The sequence below is a fragment of the Nelusetta ayraudi genome, unplaced genomic scaffold (genome assembly GCF_046127955.1).
Source record: "Nelusetta ayraudi isolate G7.1 ecotype Tasmania unplaced genomic scaffold, CSIRO-AGI_Nayr_v1 ptg000096l, whole genome shotgun sequence".
NCBI lineage: Eukaryota > Metazoa > Chordata > Actinopteri > Tetraodontiformes > Monacanthidae > Nelusetta > Nelusetta ayraudi.
This window is the reverse complement of record NW_027466146.1, coordinates 457,061-483,648: the sequence shown is the minus strand read 5'-3', so window position 1 is coordinate 483,648 and position 26,588 is coordinate 457,061. Positions and strand designations below refer to the sequence as shown.

The following is a 26,588-nucleotide window of genomic DNA, read 5'->3' as shown; positions in this document are numbered from 1 at the left end:
AATTACGCACATCTTGCTCATATATTTGATGTCTTCAGTATCTATCTGCAGTGTAGAAAGTTGTGATAGATAGTTGTGAAGATAAAATATTGCCGGAGGTTGACATTGCATCTTTATTTGTTTTTATGGCTACTCCTGAAGTGAGTATGATATATATATATATATATATATATATATATGTACATATATATATATATATATGTGTGTGTGTGTGTGTGTGTGTGTGTGTGTGTGTGTGTGTATGTATGTATGTATGTATGTATGTATGTATATATATATATATGTATATATATATATATGTATATATATATATATATATACATATATGTGTGTGTGTGTGTGTGTATGTGTATATGTATATATACATGCATATATGTATATATATATATATACATATATATATGTATGTATGTATATATATATGTATATACGTATATATATACATATATATATATATATATATATATGTATGTATGTATATATGTATATATATATATATGTATATACGTATATATATGTATGTATGTATATATATGTATATATATATATATATATATATGTATATACGTATATATATATGTATGTGTGTGTGTGTGTGTGGAAAAAAAAATTCATAGGATAGAGAGTTGTGTGAAGTCACTTCAGGAGTCGCCAGAAAAACAAACAAAGATGTGACAATGGATGTAATTTGGGACCTTGAATAAAAACACCCATGACCCCGGATGCAAGAGAAAATGAGAGAGATATAAATAGATGGACAGTTGAAGTTCATGACAATTTCTCATCGTGTGCCAACATTCTTCTGCTCTTATCAGCTTTAATGGCGATAAATAACATCTTTATTTCTTATAACCGTTTCAGTTGTTGCAGTCACTCCAGTGGTTCCATCACTTCCAGTACAACAGTGCGAGTTCCTGTCATCACCAGTCTTGAGACTGTTCTATAGTCCAGGTAGAGAACACACTGTCCGTTGACTTGGCACACAAACTGGCGCACCTGGTAAATATTGTGAGGGAGGAAAGAAGAAGAAAATAGCTTGCTGTTCCATCTTAAAACTATTTGTAAGATTATTTCAGTTTCTTTCCATTTTAAGCCCTCTAACACACTGTGTCTTTTTACCTTCACCCCCGCAGCTGCTGCTGGACTCCCGGGGTCAACGGCTTGAACGTAGCAGGGAGCATGGCCTCGCACGACGAAGCCCCAGCCGACAGCGTCTCCAATCACCTGCCGTAGCACAAAGGCAAAGTACGTCTGCAATTTTATCCTGTTACTGATTTCATTTTCTTCTCAAATTGACCTGGCGAGACACAGCATGGTCACCGACACTGGAAGTAAATGTTTGCTAATTTCTGCAAAAATGTACTTTGTATTTACAATCACAAAATCGTGTTTATCATAATCACAATTTTTAATGAAAGAATATTTTTCCGGCATTCTAGAAAAGGTCCGCTCATACTGCAGTTGCTGCTTTATTTTGCCATTATATAACTGTGCAATTATGTGCTACAATGTGGTGGTCACGAGCTACAAACTCAATATTTTTGCAAGGGTAAAGTTAGTAAGTACGCCTTTACAAATATTTACCGTCAACACTTTTTTGATGAAAGGAGCCCCTGGTGCCAGTAGCTCTGCACAGGTAAAATGTCTTGTAAGTACTGCAAAGTGATAGAAATGACGTTAGTCACTGCTGCCAAATGCTGCTTTTAAAAGTGCTTTGAATGAAACATCTGTTCACGCACGTGTCCTTCTCTTACTTGCCTGATTTAGGATTGAATCTCACTGCTGAAGTTGAGGGAAGCTGCACCAGAGGAGGGAATCCCACTGAGTGAGGCTGAAGAGAATTCAAGCTGCCTTGACGGCCACTGGTAACCTGTTTCTTGTCTTTATTTGGCTCCTCTGTAATGCATTTGGGTGAGATGTTTGTGTGTTATCACTTATCTCAGATCAGTTATGAGCAGTGGGCAAGTCAAAACTTCCGTCGCTGCTGCTTATTCTTCATAGGCCTGTAAAAGTAAAAGTGCTGCCTGCTTAGAAAACCACCCACTTAATGTGGAGTGCAAAGGGGTTGATCGAGGTGACCAAACAGAAAAATAGGGTGGAATTTTTTTCCAAATACCCGAGTGAAAAGCGCTGTTGCCCTGCTGAGGTCGGCTCTTGCGCAGCACAAACGGGCTGTCGGGATGGCTGTCCTCCTGTGTGGACACTGAGACGCCTTCGCTGTTGTCCTGCTCGCCTTCGTTCAGCAGCTCGGACAGCCGCCGCCGCCGCCGGAAGTTGATGCAGAACTGGTAGAGCAGCCCGCTGTCGAAGAAGTCGTGCTTCTTTGCAACTGGTAGCGGGAGTGCGAGTGTGAGTGCACAAAAGAGTTAAACGGCTGTAGAGTGGAGAGGTCGCGGCCGTTCGGCCAAACAGCAAAGGAGGGCATCCCTCACCGTGCTGAACGATGCCGTGTTCCTGCAGGGCTCGGCACAGGTCGATCCCCTGGCGCCGGCTCTCCACCTCCCCATTCTGAAGGAGCCAGTCAATGAGCTGGCACCCGGGGAAGGAGCGGTGATAAGCCACGCCATGCTCCTCTCTCAGCTGCATGACCGAGTTTTTGTCTGCAATGAGACTGGAGCAAAAAGTAAGTGTCTGCAAGTTGCATTTTAAACATTTTAATTGGACAAAGCTGCCAGAATCTGTGGAGGGATTAAGACGGTGCATGCATTGATGAAAATCAGCGTGCGGCTGCATGTTTTAGCACGCACACACTTTGTGAAAAGTGCAACAGGCAAAAGAAGAAACAGGTTTTTGTCACGTCACTGACTGCATACAGACACAGATTGTTGGAAAGCATTGACAGCTATGACAACTTTAAAATGACATAATGTGGCTCTTACTGTTCATACAGCCATTGTCCTCGCATGAACACTTTCACCTCTTTGTTGAAGGGAAACGTGCCGTCGTCCTTGCGGAAGCGGTACAGCAGCTTGGCGTCCTTGAACACCGGCCTCTTGTCGCACACTACAAGTGGGCCGCAAGCATGAGACTGGAACAATTTTCAGCAGCAATGTCATTTCTCAATGTAGATACTTGACTGTGTCTGTCTGTCTGTCTGTTGGCCCCTGGTTACCGTGGTGAATGATGTCATGGTCCACGAGGTGCTGCAGGAGGCTGACAGCGGTGGCTCGGTCCGGAGCCTCCTTGTGGCTCACGATCCAGTCGACCAGCTCCTGCGCCACGAAGCAGTTGGGGTATGTTCGCAAGTGGTAGCGCCTGTCCTTGATCAGCTTCCCGTCGTGAAGCCTCAACCTGGGGTTGAGTTCAAACAAATTAGAGTGGTCGTCCAGGGCGTTGGTAGTCTGGAAGGTTAAGTTATGGCAACAGGATTTTTTTTTTTGGTAACTTGACGACGTTTCGCTTCTTCAGTTGAACCAAAGTCAATTTGAAGCAGCCTTAAGTTAACCTTGATGAATTACAATGCCTAAATCTATGACTTGGACCCCGGTAGAGTTTTTAATAGGCTTGACTGTACCGAGATCACATTCCGCCACACCTGCCCTACCTGAGCTGTTCTCCCGCTATCATCACCTCTCCTTTGTGCTGCCTGGCCACGGTTCTCCTCCGAACGCTGCTTGTTCGCTCCATGTTTGTTATCTGCGGACCAGGAGCCGAGTGGCGAGTGGCAATTAACTGAAAGTTTGGGGCCTGGTTTTTGTGTTTACACACAACAGCCGCTGAAACACACCGAGCCCCATTTGCACATGTGGGATGGATGTTGTGTACACAGAGAGGGAGAGCAGCCCGGGACGTGTCCGGATCTGCACGGACGCCGCGGAGGGGAAGAGACCATGAGAAACCCAGACCTGGTGCTGAATATTCCTGCTCGGTTCTCTTGTCTGCTGGGTGATCTCGAGGCGTTTGACCTCCTGCTCCTTGTCTACGAGCTCTCACCGGACTGATACAGACTACTTTATTCATCCCTTATAGGCAATTCACTTTCTTCCAGTTCACCTGTACAACACGCTCTGACAGACACAGAAAGGTCAGTGTGTGGCGAGCAGAGAGTGAGATAGTGCACATACCCACAGACACCAACACAAGAAAGACAGGAGGGAATGTTTTTGTATTTTAGAGTTGAGTTTATTCAAGGCGGCAGAGAACTGCATAAAATTCAAAACAAAATTTATTAAAGGATATTATGATGAAAATTCATTAAAATAGGGGTAACGTGCGCTTATTCAACACAAAATAGATTACAAATGGGAGTGTACACTTCAGGGAAGGTACTGCAACCGTCTAATCTAAAAATCTAATGGTTTGTGCAAAATGATAGTCTTGAGCTTAATTATGATGGTTCTGTTTCTTGACTGCTAATGGAACTCCATAAACTTAAATTAATTTTTTATTTTACAAAAAATACTTATTATTGTGTTAGCATTTCGTGAAAAGTCATCACAAAATCACAGAAAAGTCAGACTGAAAAGGTTCAATCAAAACAGACACGCTGAAATCATGGTTGCGGCCTGAGTTTTCCCCACGTTTGTTGTAATCTCTGATTATTCCCTGTGTGCATTTGTTTTTTGTTTTTTTTATTATACCCAGAAATATATCCCAGACCCAAAAGTAACTAAGTAAGTAACTACAACTGTACATTTTTTGGGTTTATCAGTTCAAAATGACATTTTTCCCCTTTCAGAAGGTGTGAGATACCTTCAAGATAAAAACGGTACCTGCTTCGGGATGTAAAATTCTCTTTTATTTCCACCATTAAAGCAACTCAGCGTGTGGCCCAGCACGTGTCCTTGTTTGTTCGGCCAACTGTAAGGCAGCTGCATGACGGGTGGACTGTTTTGGCAGGTCTGCACCCGAAATCGACGGCAAATTGGTGTCCACGCCGTCTCCGGGATGCAGCGCGGGTTAACCTTGTTGCCGAGATTTGTTTAGACCCTGTTGATTAATATTGATTATTCTGGCCATTAATTTTGGGCCCTGTTTGACTGCACGTGATTTGTGGTAAAGGAAAAAGAAAAATGTCCCGTGGCGCTGTGCACACAGCATCCTGTCGTTAACATAAGTTATAACGTGAGGTGTGACCCTGCCCTGCTGGCATAAATCCCAGCATGTGTCCCTGAGCCGCCTTTGCTCAGTCACACTGTCTCCTCTTTTCCTTTATTCCCAGCAGCGAAAACGGACTGAAACAATACCTCGGTGTTGTCGGATGGTGTTTGCTATTGGTTTTGGCTGCGGTCCTCCGTCTTGTCAGCGAAGCTTTCACTATCTTTGGGGGGAGCTCCAAAGGGTCACTTTTAGTGCAGAAGTATTACTTAACCCTTGTCGGTATCCTGCAAAGTTTTGTCACCTCCTGGCTGCTGCTGACATCTCTCTGGATCAGGCAACACATCCAGAGGTTCTGGCCGGGTCAGAGAAGTTGCTGAGCTGTCGCCAGGTTGCACGCAGCTCCTCTGCTGGAATTCGATGATAAAACCCTTGGTTCAGTTCTCTGTAAGTCTGGGTTCAGGGCCTGTTTGCAGTTTTTCTGAAACGGCTCCTCCCACGGATGTGATGAGTGTTTTTTTATTTTTTATCAAAAAAAAAAGATTATGAATAAATATCTTAAGGCTACTCTTGACTAGGCTTGCCAAAGCTGTATGTCTCAAACAAAAATGGAACCTTGGTTCTTTTCCCTCTCTACAAAACCTGCTTAGTGTGCGTAATATTTGAATGCAGATGTGTTTTATGGCCACAAGGTGTCAGTATTCTCCTTTGGTTAAACTAAGGAGTAAAGCGACAAACTAGTGAGCGGATTCTTTTGCTGCCTTCTTCGGACTTATATATTTTTAATAATACCTACTTGGAAATTTCCAAGTTTGCATCACTCAACATATTGCACATGAAAAACATGTAAAGAAAAAAAACAATCATGATCTAAAAACATAAATACGCCCAATTATAGTGAAACGGAATTTTTTTTTTTATTTACCTTAAAAATCACAATGTACGTCATGCTGAAACCGACAGAACTGACATATTTCTTGCTAATTTGTATTTAGTATTTACCTGAACTCTAAATATCTCTATATATATAAAATATATGTTTCACGTATAAACGATTTAAAGTATAATCTTGTTGGATAAGTATCATTTCACCTTGGACACTTTCTCTCTGTCCGAGAGGGTGGTTTAGGTGGATTAAATACTAAGTACAGGAGGTGTTATTGCGTTATATAATCCGCGCATTTTACAGGTTTTTGGTCAGATGATCATCACGAACTCCTCATGGGGTGGACAGGCGCTCGTCGTTTTATGCAAATGACCCTCCTCGGCATGTTTTCATTGGAGAGGAGCGTGTAGGAGTCGTCAGGAAGGCGTGACATCACGCCGATGCAGCTTTATGAAGAAGGTGCACGACTCGAGCCCTGCCAGAGGTACAGTGCGACCAACCGCCTAGCGTGTTAGGACCTCAGTGTGTGACTGCAGGAGCCGGACAGGCTGCGCGCTGCAAACTCACCACACCGCACAGTTTGACGAGGCGGGAGGAGTCTCTCTCTTTTTTTTCTTTTTTTTTTTTAAACAAACGCTGTTCGTGTTTGTTTATTTTAAATTTTTTTTGCGTTCAAGTTGCTGTCAAAGTTTGGGATTACCCCCGATTTTCTTCACTCGGCGCGCTTCTCACAGCCTGCATGAACTAGCTGTGGGTTCTTCTTCTTTGAATGCTGTCCGATATGACCGCCGAGGCGCACTCGCATTTGGGACTGCAGAAGAGCAACATGGACTTCGTCAGTGAGTTCGACCTGATGAAGTTCGGCGTCAAGAAGGAGACCATGCCAGGGATCGACCGCTCCTTCGTGGGGCCGTGCGGCCAGCTCCAGAGGCCGGACTCTGTCACCTCCACCCCGGGCAGCACACCCTGCAACTCCCTGCCCGCGTCGCCGAACCTCCATCCCAACGAGCCGAGAAACAACCCCGGCAGCGACCACTTCTGGGTGCCCCACAACGGGGGCTACCCCCAGCAGATGTACCCACAGGTTTTCGGGCTGACGCCCGAGGACGCGATGGAGGCCCTGATCGGTGCCACGGCGCAGCAGGGACACCCGTCCGCGCCCCAGAGCCACAACCAGCCCTCCTTTCAGAGCGACTACGACGGTTACGGCCAGTTGAACGAGCCGGTGCAGCAGTACCCGGGACTCCCGGCCCACCCCGACCTGCAGGGCATCCCCGGCAGCCACTGCCAAGACCCCTATCTGAAAGATGACATGGGTCGTGCGTCCCCAGAGTCGCCGGAGGACCAGCAGGTCCTCGGCGCGCACCAGCACCTCCAGCAGCCGCAGCACCAACACCACCACCACCACAGCCGCCACGACAGGCGGAGCGGCGCCGAGAACCACTTCTCGGACGACCAGCTGGTGTCCATGTCCGTCAGGGAGCTGAACCGGCTCCTGCGGGGCCTCAGCAAGGACGAGGTGATGCGCCTGAAGCAGAAGCGCCGGACCCTGAAGAACCGCGGCTACGCGCAGTCGTGCCGCTACAAGCGCGTGCAGCAGAAGCACATCCTGGAGCACGAGAAGACGAGCCTGGTGACGCAGGTGGAGCAGCTCAAGCACGAACTCAGCAGGCTGGTCCGCGAGCGGGACGCGTACAAACTCAAGTGCGAGAAGCTGTCCGGCGCGAACTGTTACCACGAGACCGGCTCCACCAGCGACAACCCGTCGTCGCCAGAGTATCTGATGTGAGCCGCTCCTCGTCGGATTGTTTGTTGCCAGCTGCCCCCCTACCCCACCTCCCAGGACTGCACACTCAATGAACAAGGGACGTGGCACCCAAATAAATTGTAATAGATATAACTGCAACAAGTTGTGGCTGTGAAATGATGACGAGACATGCATGCAGGACATGTATGAGATGTTTTTTCCTCTCTTATCTTATTTTATATGCGCCTATAGACAACTGAAAGGAGATACTTGAATCAGAGAATATCGCAATTTTTTTTATCGTTGTTTTTATCCAACTTTTATCCTTCAGTTACTGCTCAGTTTTAATTTGATGATTCCCCCACCCTCCATTCTTTTTTTTTTTTTATAATTTTTTTTGTTGCTTTGCTTAGTTTGTGTAGCCAGAATCAAATGATGTGTTTATACTTCACTGTAATGTTAAACTTTATGGAGGCAATGATGCTAAAAAAAAAAAAAAAAAAAAAAGAAGAAGAAGAAAATTACCGTTTTGTTTTACGAGGCTGATTCTGCTGGTCAGATGTTTTCCTTATTTGCAACTTTTGTCTGATGATAATATATAATTATTCAAATTGTTTTTCATCAGCTATGTTTTATTGTTTTTCAATATGGATCAATAAACCTGTGGCTTTTTAAAACTGGTCTCATCTGCTAACGAACTTAATGATCAACAAGAATCGGTTGGAAATTCATTACTGTCCATTCAGTGACTCAAATTATTGAACCCGTGCAGCATGACGGTCAGAGGTCAGAGTCAAAATATAAGGATCAACATATCTTAAACTCCTCCACATAAAATTCAATGAGTTACACAGAGACACAAAACACAAATACATTTAAAAAAAAAATCATAGGCAAAACTAAACTCAACTCATTCGTTGGATTTCAGACAGTTAACGCGGGACCATATAATTCTGCCGTCGCAACACATCACATCCTTTTTTTTGAGTTCACACTGCTAGTGTCACATCACACAGTTGCTGTTGTTGTTGTTAGACAGCCAGGGGGACAGTAACTGTGCGTTTGCCAGAGTGGTGGTGAATGAAAGGGCGAGTGGCCTTCCCTCCTTCCCCGACCTTTGCCCTTCGTGGAGCGCCGCTTCCTGTGGGACCCTGGCATGTGAAAGCACATGGGGGCCGACTGATAGGCTGCGGTCGGCAGATAAAAATGTGGTGGAAATCAGACTTCCCATATGCGCTCTTCCTCAGACAAACACCTCTGCGTTCATTAACAGAGGAAAAGGGGGGAAAAGAGCTCCCACAGCGGCACCTGGCTTCACAGGAGGGGTTTTTTTTCTCTCTTTTTCTCCCCCTCTCTCTCTCTCTCTTTCCGCTGCGTCTATGATTTGATGTTTTTTCCCCGTGCGCTTACAGGTTAAAATCCTCCCATATAAAACTCGCGCACACAGATCACCCAGGGTTCAGCGCTACAATAATATTTAGACGATCGTAACGGTCCCAAGACCATTATGATAATGCGAGATAAGTGGCCTCACAGTAGATTGTGCCTCTGGGGTCGACAGCGTGTGTGCGCTTGAAAGCGACGGTTTCCGTGGCCCTGTCAGCGGAGGCTTTCCCACCATCCGCCCTCTGCCAGAGTTCAGCCGGGCAGGTGGCTCTGCTAACGGCGCCGCTCTGAAGACAACTGATGACCAGGTTGTCTTTTCATGTGTTGACCCCCTCCACCTCTTCCGAGCCCCTCTGTGAGGGAAGTGGAGCTTTAAAATCACTCCACAGGTGCAAAAGCACTTTCCCCCTGAAAACAGGCGCTCATCCCTCAAGGCCCCCTCCTCTGCCCCCTGCAGAGAGAGAGAGAGAGTGAGAGAGTGAGAGAGCGAGAGAGCGAGAGAGGAGATGTCCTAGACATATCAGCAGGCTCGTGACATTAAATTGCATTCCTCTTTGCTTCCGTCTGATAGAGAGCGGTCTAATTAATCATTAGCTCACATGCAGGTAGACACTATGATAAGGGTCTATTCAACAGCACAAACAGCATAATGCATTTATGTGTGTACCTCTGCAATGTGCACACTCATGTTTATTCATTTCCTCCGTCATATTGTGCAAATGTAACTTTGTGAAAATTTAACGTACGAGCCCTTTCGGTACATTGAAATCAACTCGGAAAGTTCGAGAAGAATGAAATAGACAGCGTAGGGCGCTGCGTGCATGTTGGCCAGGGAGGAAGCGGTAGCATTCTGAGAGTTAACTTTGAGTGGGTATTGCACTCTGTAGACATATTGCACAGTTGCTGGTGTACAGTTTAAAAAGAAAAAGTTCAAGACTTTTTTTCATTCATGGACTCCGAAAAAAACGGCTTTTTTTTTTTTTTTTAGGTGATTTATCATCTACAAATGTCTCTAGCTTATTTAGCCCCCTGTTTACATCCCACTTCTAAAATGCTGGGCTTTAGCTTTAGTTCACAAACAGGATAGCGACACATTTCATTCCTAGGTAACAGTGGTAATTTAATTTTGGAATAACCTGTGTAATCACCTGTTTATTGTCTTATATTTGTCAGCTGCAAATCGCATTTGAAGTTGGAACATTATTCCGCCGAGCGTCCACCAAGCAGACGGCTATTTTAGATTTAAAACACATCAAAGAGCAATTGGGTGAAAAGTGTGACGGACTGCATTTTTTTTTTTTCCGTTTGCACAACCGTTTATATTTGATATGAAGTGGTGTACTTGCGGCTTTCATCTAACAGTGCATTCCTTTGTTGTGTGTCATATGTCGCTGCGTGCACACGCAAACGCATCACATGTGCAACGTGAAGCAAACGGCCGGGCGCTACACGCAGTAGAAGCGCCAGCTGAGGAGAGTGGTTTGTGGTCCTGTGTGACAGTGTGCAGGGTGCCATTGTAGAAACGATTAGCCAGCTCTTTTTGCGGGCATGTGATAGGCCGGTGGGCCTGATGTGGGAGCCTTGCACACCCCCTCCCACCGCCGACACTCCGAGCCCACAGTGCCTGAGGCTGAGTCAGCAGGAGGGAAAGGTGTCTGCGCGGCTGTGGCATCAGAACAAGAGCGAGAGAGCCAAAATGGCTGGAGAGAGAATAGAGAGCGGCCCGAAATACACTCGCTGGCGTAATCTTTAAAAAAAAGACAACAACGACAAAAAAACAAAAGTCAGAATGCAAAATAAAAGTCAGAGTGAAACAAGAGTTTCACTGAGAGGCGGACTGAGGAAGCGTCGCAAATGTATTTAAAAAGAAAATCTCCTCCTCTGCCGGGACGCTTTGTTTCCCGCACGCAGTGATTATTGAGATGCTGGGCTGTGACGCTGTAAGTGCGACGCACCTCGACAGAAGAGTCGCAACGTGTTTGTCGGCACCCGTTAAATGTGCTGCCAAAACCTGAGCACCGGGTGTTTTTTTTTTTCTTTTTTCTTTTTTGCCGAGGCCTGAGTGCGTCTCAGACAATGGAATGCTGCGAGAGACTTGCCATTGTGTGAGGACGGACCAGAGGAATGCAGGCTGCAAACACTGTCACCAGTGAACACAGCCAGAGGCCTGCAGCCACGAGGGGAGGGCCGGGGGCCGGGGGGCCGGCAGCAGCAGCACCCCTCGCACATCTCATCTGTGATGTCGTAGCAGCCTCTCCTGAACGGCGCTGGGCTGCTGCAGCTGAACACGGGACTGTTCCATGTTGAATGTGGCGTGTGGGGGAGCAGTTTGGTTGGATAATTTGTCCAGAAAACGACATATTGACTCCTCTGTGTACAGCCGGGTTTAGCTTCCTGTTGAAATGAATGCTTTTGTTGGACCGTCCACATACACTACGCAGTCAAAACTTTGGACACACCCTATGAATTTAATGGTTTTTCTTTCATTCTTATCACTATTGACGTTGCAGTTTCTCACTGAAGGCATCAAAACTATGTATGAACACACATGGAATTATGGAGGAAACAATAAAAGTGTAAAATAACTCAAACTCGTTTTATCTTTAAATTCTTCAAAATAGCCGCCTTTCATAAAAAGCATATTTAGAGTTATTTAACTCCTCTTGCTCATATACTTGATGACTTCAGTATCTTTCTGCAGTGTAGAAAGTTGTAAGGATAAAAAAAAAATGCATGCAAAGGTGTGTCCAAACTTTTGACTGGTAGTGTATTTAAAAGGGGGTGAAAACACAGTGGTCCCAGAGAACCTTGCAGAGGTGTCAGTGAGGGAATGGTGCACTTTGTGACATCACCAAGAGATTTTTTTGTTTGTTTGTTTTTAATAGAAAAGGACACATAGAGAAGAAGTGATGGAGTATTTCTTGTTGTTCTGTGGTCTTCAGTGACAGACTGGAGGCACGGATTACTGTCACGTAAGGTTTCTCCAGTCATTTTTGGATCACGTGGAACCTTTAAACAAACTCTGTGAATTCTGCTTTCACGTTGGGGCTAAAAAAAAAAAATCAGTGGCTAAATGTCAACCGAACAGACGTCTGAGCCCCAATAAGCGAGTCGTTTCCAGCCTCAGCCAGTTCCACCGCTGGTGGTTTTGCAACAGCCCTGCTTCGTCTTGAAGGAGAGTGGCCACACGTGAAGCCCAGCGCAGAGATTGTGGATGGAAGACAGGATGGACGAGGGGCTTCCTCTTTCACTTCCTTCATGAAGGTCCAGTCAAGTGACTCTTTGTGAGAGTGTTAGTTTGTGTGTCGCAGGAAAACGCAGCTTTGACGGCTGTGGTTTCCGGTCAGGATGCCCAGTCGTTTCTGCGCACGGTTGTGACACTGTGAATCATGCAGCGATCACACACGCACGTAGGCATCTCCATGGACGTTGCACACACAGACACAGACACACACACACACACACACACATATGCAGCCCCAGACATTCGTGTGCAAAAAAACAGTCTGTGTGCATGTGCGCTTTGCTGCTCGACTGTTTTTTTTCCGAAAGAAAAAAAAAAGATTTAATCTTTTGTTTTATTTAAAAGAAGATTGTCTGTCCCATGATTGCTTGGCTCGGTTCAGGGAGCTTTATTTTCCGTCGGCCACATCCTGCAAAGTTCATAGTAATTATGATTGCACTTTTGGTAATGACTACAGTTATCACATGATGGGCTCTGCAGCCTCTGCCTGAGTGGATTAATGTGTAGCCCCGCTAGTACAATAAAGCTGCTATCTTATTGGCTGCAATAAGGAATCCGGCTTCCTGGGGACGGCGTGTCCAGCGTGTTTGTGCGTGGACGCCCGGGGATCTGATAGGAAGGCCTGCTGATAAAGTGCTTGTCACGTTTAAGTGGCCACGGCTGGAGGGAAGTGTGACAAAGTCCTGTCACATTACAGGTTTCCTGGACTTTGGCTGCGGAGCAAAAGGCTGGAGCGCGCTGTAATGATTATACAGGGACGCTGCAGCGTGACGGAAACATTATAAAACAGACCGTTAACAACGGAGGCGCATGGGCTCGCGAGCGCCGCCGAGGTAAACGACGGGATCATTTAACACCCTGGATCCAGTAACCGCAGCCTTGGCGCTGCTGCAGTGCAATGCACGCTACTTTCTCTCTCTCTCTGCCTCTCTCTGCCTCTCTCTCTCTCTCTCTCTCTCTCTCTCCCTCTCTCTCTCTCTCTCTCTCTCTCTCTCTCTCTCTCTCCCTCTCTCTCTCGCTCCCGTTTCACCAGTGACGTTGCACTTTTGCAGCATAAATAAGATGCAATAAAGAGCGGGCAGGATCATTAAAGAGAAGAGCAGAGAACGAGAGAGAGAGAGAGAAGAGTCCTCCTCTCTTCCCTCTCTTTCCCTTTCATAGCCTGCTAGGATTTCCTGCTCTGTTTTATGGGGGTCATGCAGCTGGCAGGCGCCCTCCTGTTTCTGTCCATAATGATGACAGCCGTCCATTAGTGCCCAGTAGAAACACGAGCCACCGAGGTTAAGTCAGGCTCTTCCCCCCTTGTGACAGCCTCTTCCCTTTCCCCTGCACCCCACCCCTCTACCCCCACCTACACCCGCCCGCCCCCCCTTCCCCTCCCTCTGGCCTCCTGTATACTACTTAACTATCTATAGTGCAGATAATTGTGGCTCTCAGTTGCTGTTGTCAGAGCTGAGGGCTGATTACAGGTCAGCTTCTGCTCGGACACCCGCAAAACGTGCAACCTGCCGAGTCTGACGCGACCTGGAAGCGGATGTGGGGCCGGTGGGGCGAAGGGGGTCCGGTCCCCCGGGAACCTGGTTCCCCCTCTGGTATATAACAATCTGGCAACCAGGAAAAGAAACGGGGGTGACTGGCGTAAATGGGAAATAAAACTGTTTTTTTGGGGGTGGTCTGTTTGGAAAGTGAAGAGAGGTTTGTTTTTTTCTCTTATCTCGAGAGCTTTGAGCTCATGAGTGACTTATAACAGGCGGTAGAATGAATCTAGATCCCTTCAAACAATGCGTGAGAAAATACACAAACAGATTGGGGTTTTTTTCCCCTCCCCAACAACTGTTGTTACTGCTCTTGTACCATTTTAACACCCGTCCTCTTGAGTTTCTGCGAGTGTCGCTGACATGAGAGTACGCTGGTGGTGTCATGCGTTCTGGTAAATGTCTAACAGTCCTCTCTGGAATTGGGTGTGTCACTCTCCCACTAATGTGTCATGTTAACATCTCCCTTGTGTCATAACTCCGACGTCACGTTTTCACAGAAGCAGTTAACCGAACTTCAAGCCGTCCTGTCTTCCCTTTCAGCTGCTTTTAGCGCGGCCGCACCATCCATCGGCGTTCGCACACCCCGCACTTTCATTCCTGCGTTCGTCTGTTATCGCCTCGTCTGGGGTCGGATGTTCAGGCTTGAAGAGCTTGGGATCGGCCGGCAAGCCTCGGACCGCAGCTCTGCGGAGGGACGCAGGCCTTTACACGATAGTGCACCCGCATGCTTGTTTGCTCTCCGAGGCCAAGATACAGGAAGTGCTTTGTTCTGGGACTTAGCAGCATAAAAAAAAAAGAAACTATGACTTCTCCAAAAATCTTATGTGAAAGGTTACAGGAAAACAACTGCGATCACAGGGAGTTAAGAGTTCCCACTGCACTTAGCCAGGTGTTACCAGCAGTCATTTAGATCCAATTAAGCTTTATGGCTTTTTCTCATGATATGATAGATATGTTATCATGTTTTTATATATATACGTATACATATATATGTATCTTTCCAACTTCCTACACTGCAGTATGATACTAAATTTATGAGCAAGATATATGTAATTATGCAGCAAAGAAAACCATGTTAAATAACTCTAAATATGCTTTTTATGAGAGGTGGCAAATTTAAAGAATTTAAATATACAACATGTTTGATTGACGTGTTTTATTTGACACTTTTATTGTTTCCTACATAATTCCATGTGAATTCATATGTAGTTTTAAATGCCTTCATTGAGAAACTGCAGTGTCAGTAGAAAATGAAAGACATTAAATTCATATGGTGTGTGTGTGTTTGTGTAGATATATATCATTATGTATCATAACATATCTATTATATATATGTTTATATAAGATTTTTTTTTTGTACTTCAGTAATTCCATAATTAATGGTTCTGCAACTTTGGGGCAGAAAAAAATAAATTAAAAACCCCTGAAACATTTCTGGCATTTTAAACTCTTGAGGGGTAATTTGATCTTGTGGAAAGTTCCATTCAGTGGTCAGTTGGCCTCTCATTTGCATACAATCGGTAAACAGAAGGAAACAGCTCGCCTGCTTCTTGTCAAAAGACAACCAAAACTATTTGCACGCGCTGATTTTATCTGTCTGCCTTTCAAGTACAGCTGGTGTGAATGACGAATGATTAAAACAGGTTAAGATCAATGTTTTCTCCGCTTTTAGTCTCATCTCAATTTTATTTGCTCTTTAACACAATTGTGGTGATGATGAGCACAGTAATAAAAATGGCCTCAAGAGCTCAGAGCGTTTAAGACACGAGTTCAAATCTTCTGTGCGACCTCCAAGTGACAAAGGCAGATCCATCACCCCTCTTACATGCATGTTCAGCTGTAAAGGTATTTTGAAGACCATTATGAGCTGCGAGAATAAAATTTATTGTGCCTCAGAATTTTAATGAGCTGCAGATGACAGTTGAATGACTTTACAGTCTTTTACGAGAAAAGACAGTAAGCGGCTATAGAGTGGTGTGAGAGGGGAAAAAAACTGCAAGTGATTTTTTTTTTTTTTTTAAACATGAGCAGTCAAGTGTGAGAGGAAGGGAAGGGAAAGTTAGCCGTGTGAAGGAGCACACTGCCCACACGTGGCCGAGCAGCTGCCTGCAGAACTAACGTCTCCCAGCTCAACGATAACACAAGTAGGTGGCCGTCAAACTCTGACCTCTGACCCCTGGCCGTGCATCAGGTGTTGAGAAACGTCCAACCGTCCGATCGTTGCACGAGCCTATCATCTGCCTGCCTTCAATCAATCACGGCAAAAGTCAAACGGTTTTTGGGGGAAAAGAGGGAAAAACAGGCGCTGAGAGGGAACATCTTCAAACTGAGCGCCGCTGCTCTCCTCTCTCTCTGTCTCTCTGTCTTTCTGTCTCTCTGTCTTTCTGTCTTTCTGTCTCTCCTTCGCTCTTTTTTTCTCTCGCTCTGGTGGAAAACATTTGCCGTGAATGTGTCAGCGTCAAGTCTCTTTTGTGCAGGCGAGGTCAGGAGGTCAGTATGAGCCTGTGAGTGACAGCAGTAATGGCGAGCTGGGGCTATATTTAAATCCCAAGGAGAGGAACAGCCAGGACTCATGTGCGGACATGTGCGCATCCTCTTTCCTCACCGAAAAAACTGTAACGGCCACCCGCTGGAAAGTCGCCCGAAATAGAAGCAGCAGACGTGATTTAACGCAGATTATTTTTGGGGCCGTGGATTTTGTCATCGGTCGCGTGCACATTTTGCAGACAGACTAATTTAACCTTAAAGGTTCCACATTCTGCCACATTTACAGATCTTTATTTTTTACTCCAAGACACCAGTGGAGTAGCCTCGCGTCATCGTGTTGGTGAATATACTGCCAATCAGTGTGGTGTTGTAATTTTGGTTCCTCGTTTGATTGAGGGATACAAACAGGTTGGGTACGTTGTATCGATGAATCCTGTTATATAATTGTGATCTTGTGGGTTGAGCAAGTCAATATTGAAATCTCTGCAGGTAAAAAACATTTTCTCATTGGTGATATTGTTGTACATTTCTAAGAGTTTCTCCCTGAATCGGCACATGGTCCTGGTTTAGGAATATCCTTTAAATTCTCCCTTTCAACCTGAACTGTGACGCACTCCATGACTTCATCCAAAACAATGGGCATTTTACTTCATACTTTAGCTTCAAATTCTTTATCAATGTCAATGTGCAACTCCTCACACCCCTCAACCTGATAAAAAAAAAAAAAAAACATTTCATAGCCGTCAATCTCAACCAAATCAGATTCGTCCTCTTGTTTGAGACAGTGTTTTGCTATTAAAATGTATAATTCCATCCATTTAAATGTTCCTATATTCGCAGTGACCTCCTGCGTTCATATAGAAATTGTCTTCTGGGTCAGTGTCATTTTCAATGTCTTGTGATTTACGTTGGTATCTTTGAAAGTTTCAAAGATGGAAAGCTTTGTGTTCTGCAGATAGGTGCGACTTTGCCATAGATGACTTCAGTTAAGTGTGTTTATTTAACTTGAGTTGATCTCGGTGTACTCATGCGTCAACATATCCGGCTCGGTGATGTCTCTGAAGAGGAGCACTTTGCTGTCTCTCGTGTCGGACCAAGTTGTTTTGCAATTTGTTGACCATGGTCTTGTTTTGTTTCCGGTGTATGCGTGCTTTTCTGGCACTTTCAGTGTGTGTGCGTCTGTGTGTTCTCTTGTAGATGTCATTGAGTGTTGGCTGCTGTGTTCCTGGGTCCAATTCTTGTTGTTCCGCCGTCCTTTGCGTCATGGTGGAATTGTTGTTGGATGTTAGGGAGTACATGCAAACCTTTCTTCCAGTACCTTCTCTATGTAACCCTGCCAGTCTAGCGGCTCACTTCCCGCTTCTCCTGGGGATTCCTCTGGCTCGGAGCCCGTCTTCAGCCACTGAGATGGCATTTTTCTTTGGCTTGGCATCGTTACTAGGCAACCGCTTTGAACTGTGTCGACAAACGCCGACTAGCTTACCTTGGACTTCTGATCACTATAGAGCAAGATGGAGAAGAAATTAGGACTTTTTTGCTCCTTATAAAAAATAAGGAGTAATTAATAAGTGATTTTTCTTTTGTTTTGGGACCTTTAGACAGCCTTCATTGGTCAGACAGCTGTTTTACTTTGACTGGGATGATCAGCACCAATCCATACCCACATTTTGCCAACCAATCTTGCGTCCAATCAAAATAAACTGCAGCTTTTAGAATAAAACATTCTCATCTCGGCTTTTAGAGAGCGTCCTGTGTGTCGGAGAGCGTCAAGTATCGCTGCTACAACAGAACACATACACAGACTGTATTGATCACGTGATAAGCTGCGTTCCCTCTGTGGAGACTCTTTCACAACGTCCTTCAGCCGCTTTTGCTGCCTGAATGGACGCGTGAGGTCGACTGTGCTGATTCCTCCACGGTGGCGGAGGTGTTCTGGCCGCTGCGGGTGATCGGCGGGAGGAGTGGAAAGCTGCAGCGCCGGGCTTTCCCACACAACCGCAGGAGCGGACTTTGAAATCGGAGCAGCTCCCTCCGAAGCTTTATCAATCCACTGATCGGCTGATAAATCTGTCAGGAGCTACAGTCCCTCCGCAGGAACCTGTTAGTCATAGTGTGTGCTGGCAAAACAGCTCTTTTGGGGGACTAATCCTTTAAGCCCAACACTGTGTTTCATCAGAAGAAGAAACACTTGTGCCGGCGAGACCCCGGACTTGTTATCTCCTGGGGAGCTTCGGCCTCCGTGTGTCACGCAGGGTCTCGGAGATTAACGAGGAAAGTGTGGCATGTGTTGCTGCGTGTTTTGCGTTTTTTTTTTCCACAGCCTTAATGTTTGTGTATTTTTTTTCCCCTTCTCTGTAGCGGCTTATCCTCAGGGCTTCTTTTTTTTTTTTTTTTTTTTTTCAACCTGCCCTATCTGCGCCGCCATCTCCCCACAGTATATCTGTGTCAGCACTGGGCTCAGGCAGGAGCCTGAGAAAGGCAGGCCGGCTCGGTCCTCAGTCCCACGGATAGGGGCGGCGCACTCGTCTGTGAAGCGTTTATGTGTGTTTACGTGCGGGCGAAGGGGCGCGTCGCCAAGTCTTTACCTCCGTCTGTTTTGGCCACTTCTGCTGGAAAGGCGGCGTGACGAGTCTTCCCACCCTGCCGCCCTCCTCACCTCACCTCTCCTCTCCTCTCCCAGCCTCACCTGACGCCGCGGGGGACCTTATCGCCGCCGCATCTGCAGGTCCCAGCGCTCCCCTTTGTTGGGGGATTAAGGGATGCTGCCATTGTGAGCAGAGACACACTAAATTAGGACCCCCACCCCTCCGTCCTGCCCAGCGGGGCCTGTGTGTGCGCTGTTTTGCAGAGTCAGACAATTACTTCAAATAATCTGGGCCATAATTTAGTAATCTCTTTGGCAGGGCCGGCCAATTTGATGGATTTGAAGTGATTAATTTGACATTTTGTTTGCAGACAATAGAAAAATTCTCCAATCCTAAAAAAAACATTGAAATTAGCACTTAATCTGTTGTCTCTCCAGAGCAGCTGTTTGTCATGTATTTTCCAAATTTTTCTGCCCTTGCAAAATTCAGAATTTTTTGGGGGGGTTTGTTATTTGTTGATATTGAATATGCCCTTGATAAAACAAAGATAAGTATTCAGTATTTTTCCCTCTCTCCTGATTAAAATGCGAACCTGACTTGCCACAATGAATGTTTTCCCAAATCCACTTAATTGAATTTATATCTTTGTCTGGAAAACGGCTCGTAGGAAACATCAGGAACATTTGGAAAAGGGGAAAAGGGGACGCTTCACAAAAGGTTGTTGTATGAACTTGTCTGTGACATTCAAAGCGGACCAGCTTGATTTTTCACTGCCAGTGAAGGCGGTTGGTGTACAACATGCTATTTAACAAAAGTGTGTCCTGAGGCAGTCGGTAGAAGACAAAACATTCGCTGCTCTCCATTTCACTTGACTGAATGTTTCGCACAGTTCCTGTCAGAATGAAAACATTGTCGCATCCATGCTAACCTCATTAGCATGGGGCCTTCAGGTGTGAGCTCGTAGTCACTTCCTGTTGGTCTTCTTCGTGGGTTTGCGAGTGCAGCCACTTCCTGCTTTGGGGCATTGATGCTAACACCAACCAATAGCGCTCTAGAGGGGATGTTTTAAAGAAGGACGAGCAAGATTTCAGACTTACATCAGCCACAAAGCAGCGTCGCAGGCTAAATTCAATTTTTCTATGGATTCACGCTGCAGCAGAGCCAGTTTCACCTCCAGCTGTGGTGTGAAATATGTTTCTTATTTAGACCCCACAAGTCAGAGAGATTAAAAAAAACTAACTTTGCCCTCAATATTCCCGGAGCCAATATAAGCTCATTATGTGATGCAGCTGCTCAGTTTTACTTCAGAAGGAACCACGTGTTTGCTAAACGGCGGCGCCTCCACTTCATAGAGAGCCGCGGCTACAAAGGGAGGCTGACCTTGCCTTTGGCCTCCTGGCTGTCTGACAAAGCATTCCCCGTGCTCAAGTGCAGCACGGCCGTCCTCTAAATGAAAGTAGCTGAGAGGCGAAGGGCACACAGGCCTATGGAATATCAATGTGTGATGCTCTCAATTAAGATTAAAGCTCTGAATGGAGTCCTACGGAGCCGCTTGCCTAAGAAACGCTTGACACTTTACCCTTGCTGACTCTGGATAAAAAATAAAATAATAAAAAAAAGTGTCCCACTCCCGCCAGTATCGCCGGATACTGGAGCCGCTAACAAGCCACGGCTCCGGCTCCGGCGGCCGGCGCGCCGCTCGCAGAATTCATTCAGCAGATATTGACTTAGGCTCTACAGTCACACGTCTGAGAAATAAGTGAAATGGATCATCTCGCTGCCAGCGGATGATAAGAATACTAAAATATGAAAAAGCGTCGGGATCAGCAAAATGCCAAACTGGTGTGGGGGTGGGAGGGTACGTGGCAGTCGTGATAAACCCTCGGAGACAAATTCCCCGCAGCTCGACAGAGTACGAGGAGCGGAGAGAGAACGGAGGGGAGGTGGAGGAGGGAAAGGAGCGCGTGTCTAAAAACGTTTCCTCTTCAAATGTAATGCAACTATGACGTAAAGAAAAAGAAAAATCCAGAGAGAAAAGAGAGATTCGTTCTCAGCCGATGGGTCATTTTTTTTCCCAAAAATTTAAGTGTTAAAATTTTTGCTGCAGGATGATGGAGCGTCTTCAGATCTCGTCATTCATCCAGATGGATTTCGCCGCGACGCTTCTTTGCAAATGGCTTTCTATGATAATCCCATTGTTTGAGATTCATCTAGCAGTGTGTTAGCATGCAGCAGACGGTGGGGCTCTTTTGGGGGTGGCAGCGACTTTGCTGCGATTATGAAAAACACAAGTCAGTATTTACTGGGAGTCTGCAGCAGAGTCGCTGCTGATTCGCAGGAAGACGCCGTCAGTTTGTTTACATCCAGGAGGCAATAGTCAGACAAATTGTGGCATGTGTGTGTGTGTGTGTGTGTGTGTGTGTGGTGTGCGTTTGCCAGTGTAGTCACTTCTGATCTGTGCAGGCATTTTAGCATAGTTTCAGCTTTTTAACAAAGCATACTTATTATTAAAGAAAACATTTTCCCCAAATAATGAAATGCGGCCATTGTGTATCGCAGTTGTTTTTAATCAAGACATGAATTTGTTAGAAAAAAACGCACACATAGTGTGCAGTTGAAACTCCATCAATGTGTGTGTGTGTGTGTGTGTGTGTGTGTGTGTGTGTGAGATCTAATACTTTGTAGCTGAGATAAATGAGCTGGGACTGATTATGACTGTCAGAAAATCAGATCAAACCGGAGCCTGCGGTGTAAACTCTACCCTTGATAAACACAATTCCACATCACACTCCAACTCTGCAGTTAACTGAATCAATGCAATTCCACTTGTGCTGATCTTGCAGACTGGGGCCCTTCCCCCAGCCCTGCGCGACACCCCCTCCTCCCTTTCTCTCTCTCAAACATACACACGCGCGCTCGCACAGTCAAACACGCAGCCCCGCCCCTCACCCACCCCAACCCCCACCAGCACCCCCGACCCCTCCTCCCCCGTGCAGGTCCACCCATCGCGGCACATTAGCGGCAGAAGCCATCACGCAATCAAGACAAGGCGGCGTATGAGACGTCAGGCCAATTTGTTTCCTGCGTGGAGCTACATCACATTAGCAGGGCGGCTATACCCTTGAGCTAAATCCAAGTTCACACAGAGGGAGCGCGCTGCCGGACAGCGGGGCAGCGGTGTCAGCACTTTTCAGATGGCTGCTGACATGAATCCAGCAGACTGACAAGTGTGGCAAAAGGGGGCTTGATGGCCTGAAGAATGGTCCTAGGGATGCTCCTTTTTCTTCTTCTTCTCCATCATCTTCTTCTTTTTTTTTCCTTTTTTTTTTTTTTTAAAAAGGGATAGTGCTTCAAGAGGCATTTATTGAGAAAGTCGGGTCACATTTGCACCACGACTGCGTACAACCCGCTGGTGAGGTTTGTAAGACAAACGCAAGAAAAACAAAGTGAAAAACAGCTGCTTTAGAGTGAACTCTGCAGCGGTTGACCACTGGTGTGATCGCTATCTTTCCCAATCACAGGAAGCAGTTGTAGTTACGTGTCTTTCCCTGTGTTGGTGACAGCAGAAGTTTGAAGGTTGCGGCTAGCGGAACAAAACAGTAGCGACCAACGTGGTGTTGTGGCAGACAGTTGTGAGTGCTGCCTCGCGGGCCTTGAATGCCTTTCCCAAACCCGGGCGCCTGGGATTTGTAGTATTAGCAATACATGTGCTGTATAATAGCGGCAGGCCGACTCTAGTATGCATTAAATATTGCCTAGCAGGCCAAAATTGGCCTGCGGGCCAGAGTTTGACACCTGTGGTCTACGGCACTGCTTTCTGGCAAAGAGCAGCGTGTAGAATAATCAGCCGACGGCCCACCGATTGAACCAATGAGTGAGCAGCACTTTGTGCATGTGACATGGGCAATTTACAGTGAGCGCAACGTGTCCGTCTCGTACCTGGAAGTGGCCGCTGGAGCGACTACGACCTCAGAGAGCAGTCGATACTTCAATTACCTCATGTCCGCTTCGCTTAATTAAACATATAATTGACCATCCGAGTGCTAATGATGGCTATCCCATTACCCAGCAGCCCCGTGTATTTGGTGTAACCACCACTTGACCCCTTGCGGCGGGGTAAGCGGCCTCGGCTACGAGGTCAGAGTGCACCCACCGCTTGGGCCGCCGACGCGGCTCCAGACGGCGGCGCCACGTCCCAGGATCCAGGCGGCTCTGGCGAAAAACAGTTGGAGAGAGAAAAAAATGCAATTACTGCAAGATTATCATACTGCCTCCGTTTGACTTTTCAGACTGAATTCATGAATTTATATGAATCCATCTTGCATCTCAATCTGGGAACTCTTCCCCCACGGCTGCATTTTGGCTACTGGCTTTTTTTTCTTTTCTTTTTTTTCTTTTCTTTTTTTTCTTTTCTTTTTTTTCTTTTCTTTTTGTCTTGGGCTGCGTGAAGAGACTTTCTGCCTGAAATTGAAATGAGCACAAACAAGCATTGTTTTCTCTGATTAAAGAACGGGAGAGCGGCATTGCTGTTTCTCCTTTTTCTGTTTTCCGTTGACTGATGATCTTGCATTTAGTCGTACTGGATCTAAAAACTGTGAGTCACAGCCTTTTGAAACAATTTGGCCCTTTGGAAAATCCTCTTCCTGGCAATATCCCATGGAGAGATGAGGTGATTTACGTTTTTTGCTCCCATTCTGCGCAAAGCACCAGCCAATTAGTTTGCTTTTTGGTCAGCCAAGATTTCAGCCATGAGTTTTTCCATGATGTTTCTTCTCAAATTTCCACCTCAGGAGGTGTCAAAAAGCTTGACAAATGATCTTTAAAGGGTATTTAGAGCCAAGATCGTTGTTTTCTCATAGGTGCCTGGAGGCTAATAAGGCTGACGTGCAGCATTTTATTCAAATTGAAGAGAGTTCGGGGGTTTCAGAATCGAGCTGACATCCAAACAATTAAATTTGGCAATTGCTAGACTAACTTTCTGGTTACAATTACCATGAATATTCCTCCTATTTGATAAATAATTTCCCAAGAAACTTGTTTGATTTAAAATACACAAATCTGATCCGAAATGAACCTAACGGTCTTGATTGATCCCTTGTTTCTGTTCTTTTCATAAGAGATATTGGGCTTGATATTTTTCTATCGGAAAAAAAAGAACTTGCCACAAACCCAGCACATTTTTTTGAAGTAGGCTGTAAACAGAGGGCTAAATACACTGCTATCTGGAGATTGGGAGGAATTAGTCATGTCAGGCAACTCTGCTGGAATTCATTGCGAAACAAAGATCGGCGATTAGCTGGCGTTCACTTAAACTGTCATTTGTTTGCTATTTTTGATGTTTTTAGATTTCACTACCTTCTGTGTTCCAGGCTGCTGATTCTAGTCTAAATTAATCTTGTATCGTGTTGCTGAGGTTTGTGTGTGTCACTGTGTCATTCCGCTATGTAGCATACCGTTACTCTCCCAGCCCCCATTCCCAAACACACGTACACACACACACACACACACGTACACACACACACACACACCGCCTCCCTCCCTCCCTCCTCCTGCCATGAACGTATCTCCAACCTTTGAACTTCACTGCTGCTCCCCTTAATGGCTCAATGTGACGAATCATTTAAAAGCCCAGTGAAACAGACAGATGGGTAATGGATTGCTTGGCCAATCAATGGCCGGATCAATGCAGGACATGCGTCAATAAATGGATAGAGAGCTGCTGAAATAGACACCGGAGTTAATGTGCAGCGCTCGCGTGGCGACAACGTCGTGGTGCAGTGCACGGCTGGCAGAGAATCAGAGGTGCTTGATGAGGTGAATGGCGGCGGCAACAATGAGCTGATCGGCTGAACTGAGCCGAGCCGAGCCAAGCCGAGCCGAGTCGAGCTTAGCCGCAGCCCTGTGGCCATAAAGACCTATGTGTTGCGTCGGCCCCGGCCGCTTCTTCTTCTTTTCTTCTCTCTCGTTTTCCATACGTCTATCTGCGGCGTGGCGGCTTCCTGCTCATCTACGCAAGCCCAATCACATGGCCTGTGCGGTCAGACTGTGGCGAGCTGGACTGTAGATACAGTATCAAGGGGGGGAACAGCGCGGCTGACGGGAATCAACAGGAATATTCTGCGTGCCTTCTTTTTTTTCTCTCTCCCTTTGCACAAAACACGAAGTCCTTGGAGACTCTTTTTTTTCCCCTGAGCAAACAAAGAGTCATGAGGAACAAACTAAGTGTTTTTTTTTTTTAAGACAGTATGCTGAGCTAATGTGCAGGGACACATGGCGGTGTGGGGGAGCAGCTCACCACAAGTGTTGAACTTGTGCTGGAGTCCAGGTGGCCAAGTGACCGCAGCCTGAGTCACTGCTGCAGCACCGGACGGCGCAGACTTGTGGCTTTTCAACGTTTTGACGACATGAAGCATTCCAACCAGCTCGATAACTGAGCCAAGCAAGTGAGCAAAAGAAGAAGAAGAAGAAGAAGAAGAAGAAGAAGAAGAAGAAGAAGAAGAAGAGTCTTTTAAGGGCTCCACTTTGCTCCCCACCCCCCCACCCCCTTTTTTTTATAACACCGTGCGGCAAAGAAACTACAGCTGCTCCTCTTGGGGCTCCTTCCATAAATCTCCAGCCAACGACTGCTGGCTGCTGAGCAGCAGCTGTAGTCGTCTAAAAATAGCCAGACTTCTGGCCGGACAAGCGTGTCAAAGCTCAACACGCAAGTTTTTCAGCACAAAGAGGGCGACCCCCTCCCACCCACCCCCCGGCTCAACAATACCTTCGGCCTGCATGAGTGTGAGGGAAGTGACACCACTGTTGTGCAAACTGAACATCGGCGCGTGTCACTGCGTCTGACTCACAGCGGACGAGTCTCAGCAGCCGCAGCAGCAGCAGCAGCAGCAGCCGCAGCAGCAGCAGCAGCAGCAGCAGCAGCAGCAGCATCATCCAGGCGTTTCCACCTTGTTTTTCCCATCCGGCCCAACAACACTGGCTATCAGCGGCGCCGCGGCCCTGAGGCAGAACACTCCCTACCTCTGCGCGGTGACAACCTCCGCCTACCCCGATGGAAAAACAAAAGTCGAGGTGGCACAGCAAACAGCCGGCGGTGGTGGAGGCGGTGGCGGTGGTGGGGGTGGTGGTGGCAGGACGGGCTGCAATAAGCACATTTTTATCAGTGTTTTTCTTTTTGGCCGTGTTCTTTTTGTGTTTGTGCTCGGAATGAGCGAAATTCCTCCATCAGGAGCTGCTTGTTTGAGCTGATACTGGAAAGTGTTGATGAGCCGCGTGTGCGTATTTGAGCTGAGTGTGTGTCCGTGTGTTTGTGTGCGTGCTTGGCACACCTGTTCGGGTGTACTGTAGGGTAAATGTGATTGCTAAACACAGGGGCTGGTAGTATTTAGAGTTGCCAAATTGCACCTCTGGGAGCCACTATAGCTCACAATCTGACTAATGAAGGCCGAGTAATCAAGCTTTGAACACATCAACCATGTTTCCAGTAATTAAAAGGTTTATGTCGGGCAGCGGGAGAGCCGTTTGCCTCTGTCAGTCGGTGTCCGGAGCCCGCCGTGCATCTTTTGTTATCGCCCGGCCTCCCGGCCAAAACTCTGATGCGTTTCAACTCTGCGTCCGTGTTGAGACTGTTTAATGTCGGCGGTTATGATGCCATAACAAGTGTGTTGCTGCTGTGGCCAGT

General features: G+C 46.4%; 3 protein-coding genes across 8 annotated transcripts in view; 2 read left to right on the top strand and 1 right to left on the bottom strand.

Annotated features, from left to right (window-relative positions):
• zhx3a (zinc fingers and homeoboxes 3a) overlaps positions 1-26,588 on the top strand; it is a 54,931-nt gene that overhangs the window by 5,087 nt on the left and 23,256 nt on the right. For 3 of the 5 annotated variants that reach the window (XM_076047845.1, XM_076047847.1, XM_076047844.1), the window contains exons 2-4: positions 862-951; positions 1,134-1,245; positions 1,794-1,865. The gene's annotated coding sequence lies outside the window, so the exon portion shown is untranslated. Of the gene's footprint in view, positions 1-861; positions 952-1,133; positions 1,246-1,788; positions 1,866-26,588 lie in introns of all 5 variants that reach the window. The other 2 variants (XM_076047846.1, XM_076047849.1) reach the window with 2 other exon arrangements.
• Positions 751-3,687, bottom strand: LOC142902625 (DEP domain-containing mTOR-interacting protein). 2 transcript variants are annotated; one of them, XM_076047859.1, is made up of 9 exons: positions 3,545-3,687; positions 3,113-3,291; positions 2,880-3,003; positions 2,433-2,611; positions 2,117-2,329; positions 1,755-1,896; positions 1,585-1,655; positions 1,120-1,224; positions 751-996 (listed from the first exon to the last, which is right to left on the bottom strand). In XM_076047859.1, the coding sequence occupies exons 1-8, from the start codon at positions 3,625-3,627 to the stop codon at positions 1,154-1,156; spliced, it is 1,062 nt and encodes a 353-aa protein (XP_075903974.1). In that variant the 5' UTR covers positions 3,628-3,687; the 3' UTR covers positions 751-996; positions 1,120-1,153. The 2 variants fall into 2 exon arrangements, with proteins under 2 accessions (XP_075903974.1, XP_075903973.1); XM_076047858.1 differs by having other exon boundaries at positions 1,759-1,896.
• mafbb (v-maf avian musculoaponeurotic fibrosarcoma oncogene homolog Bb) lies at positions 6,017-8,347 on the top strand. The gene has a single exon (XM_076047860.1). It carries the CDS (start codon positions 6,693-6,695, stop codon positions 7,710-7,712), a length of 1,020 nt encoding a protein of 339 aa, XP_075903975.1. The 5' UTR covers positions 6,017-6,692; the 3' UTR covers positions 7,713-8,347.

Bases quoted from the DNA above. Each gene is read 5' to 3' on its own strand.
- LOC142902625 (XM_076047858.1), bottom strand. From the start codon at position 3,627: ATGGAGCGAACAAGCAGCGTTCGGAGGAGAACCGTGGCCAGGCAGCAC. The intron at 1,225-1,584 runs GTAAATATTTGT...GTGCTACGGCAG, and splicing joins TCATCAAAAAAGTGTTGACG to GTGATTGGAGACGCTGTCGG. The intron at 997-1,119 runs GTAAAAAGACAC...AATATTTACCAG, and splicing joins CAGCAGCTGCGGGGGTGAAG to GTGCGCCAGTTTGTGTGCCA.
- mafbb (XM_076047860.1), top strand. From the start codon at position 6,693: ATGCTGTCCGATATGACCGCCGAGGCGCACTCGCATTTGGGACTGCAG.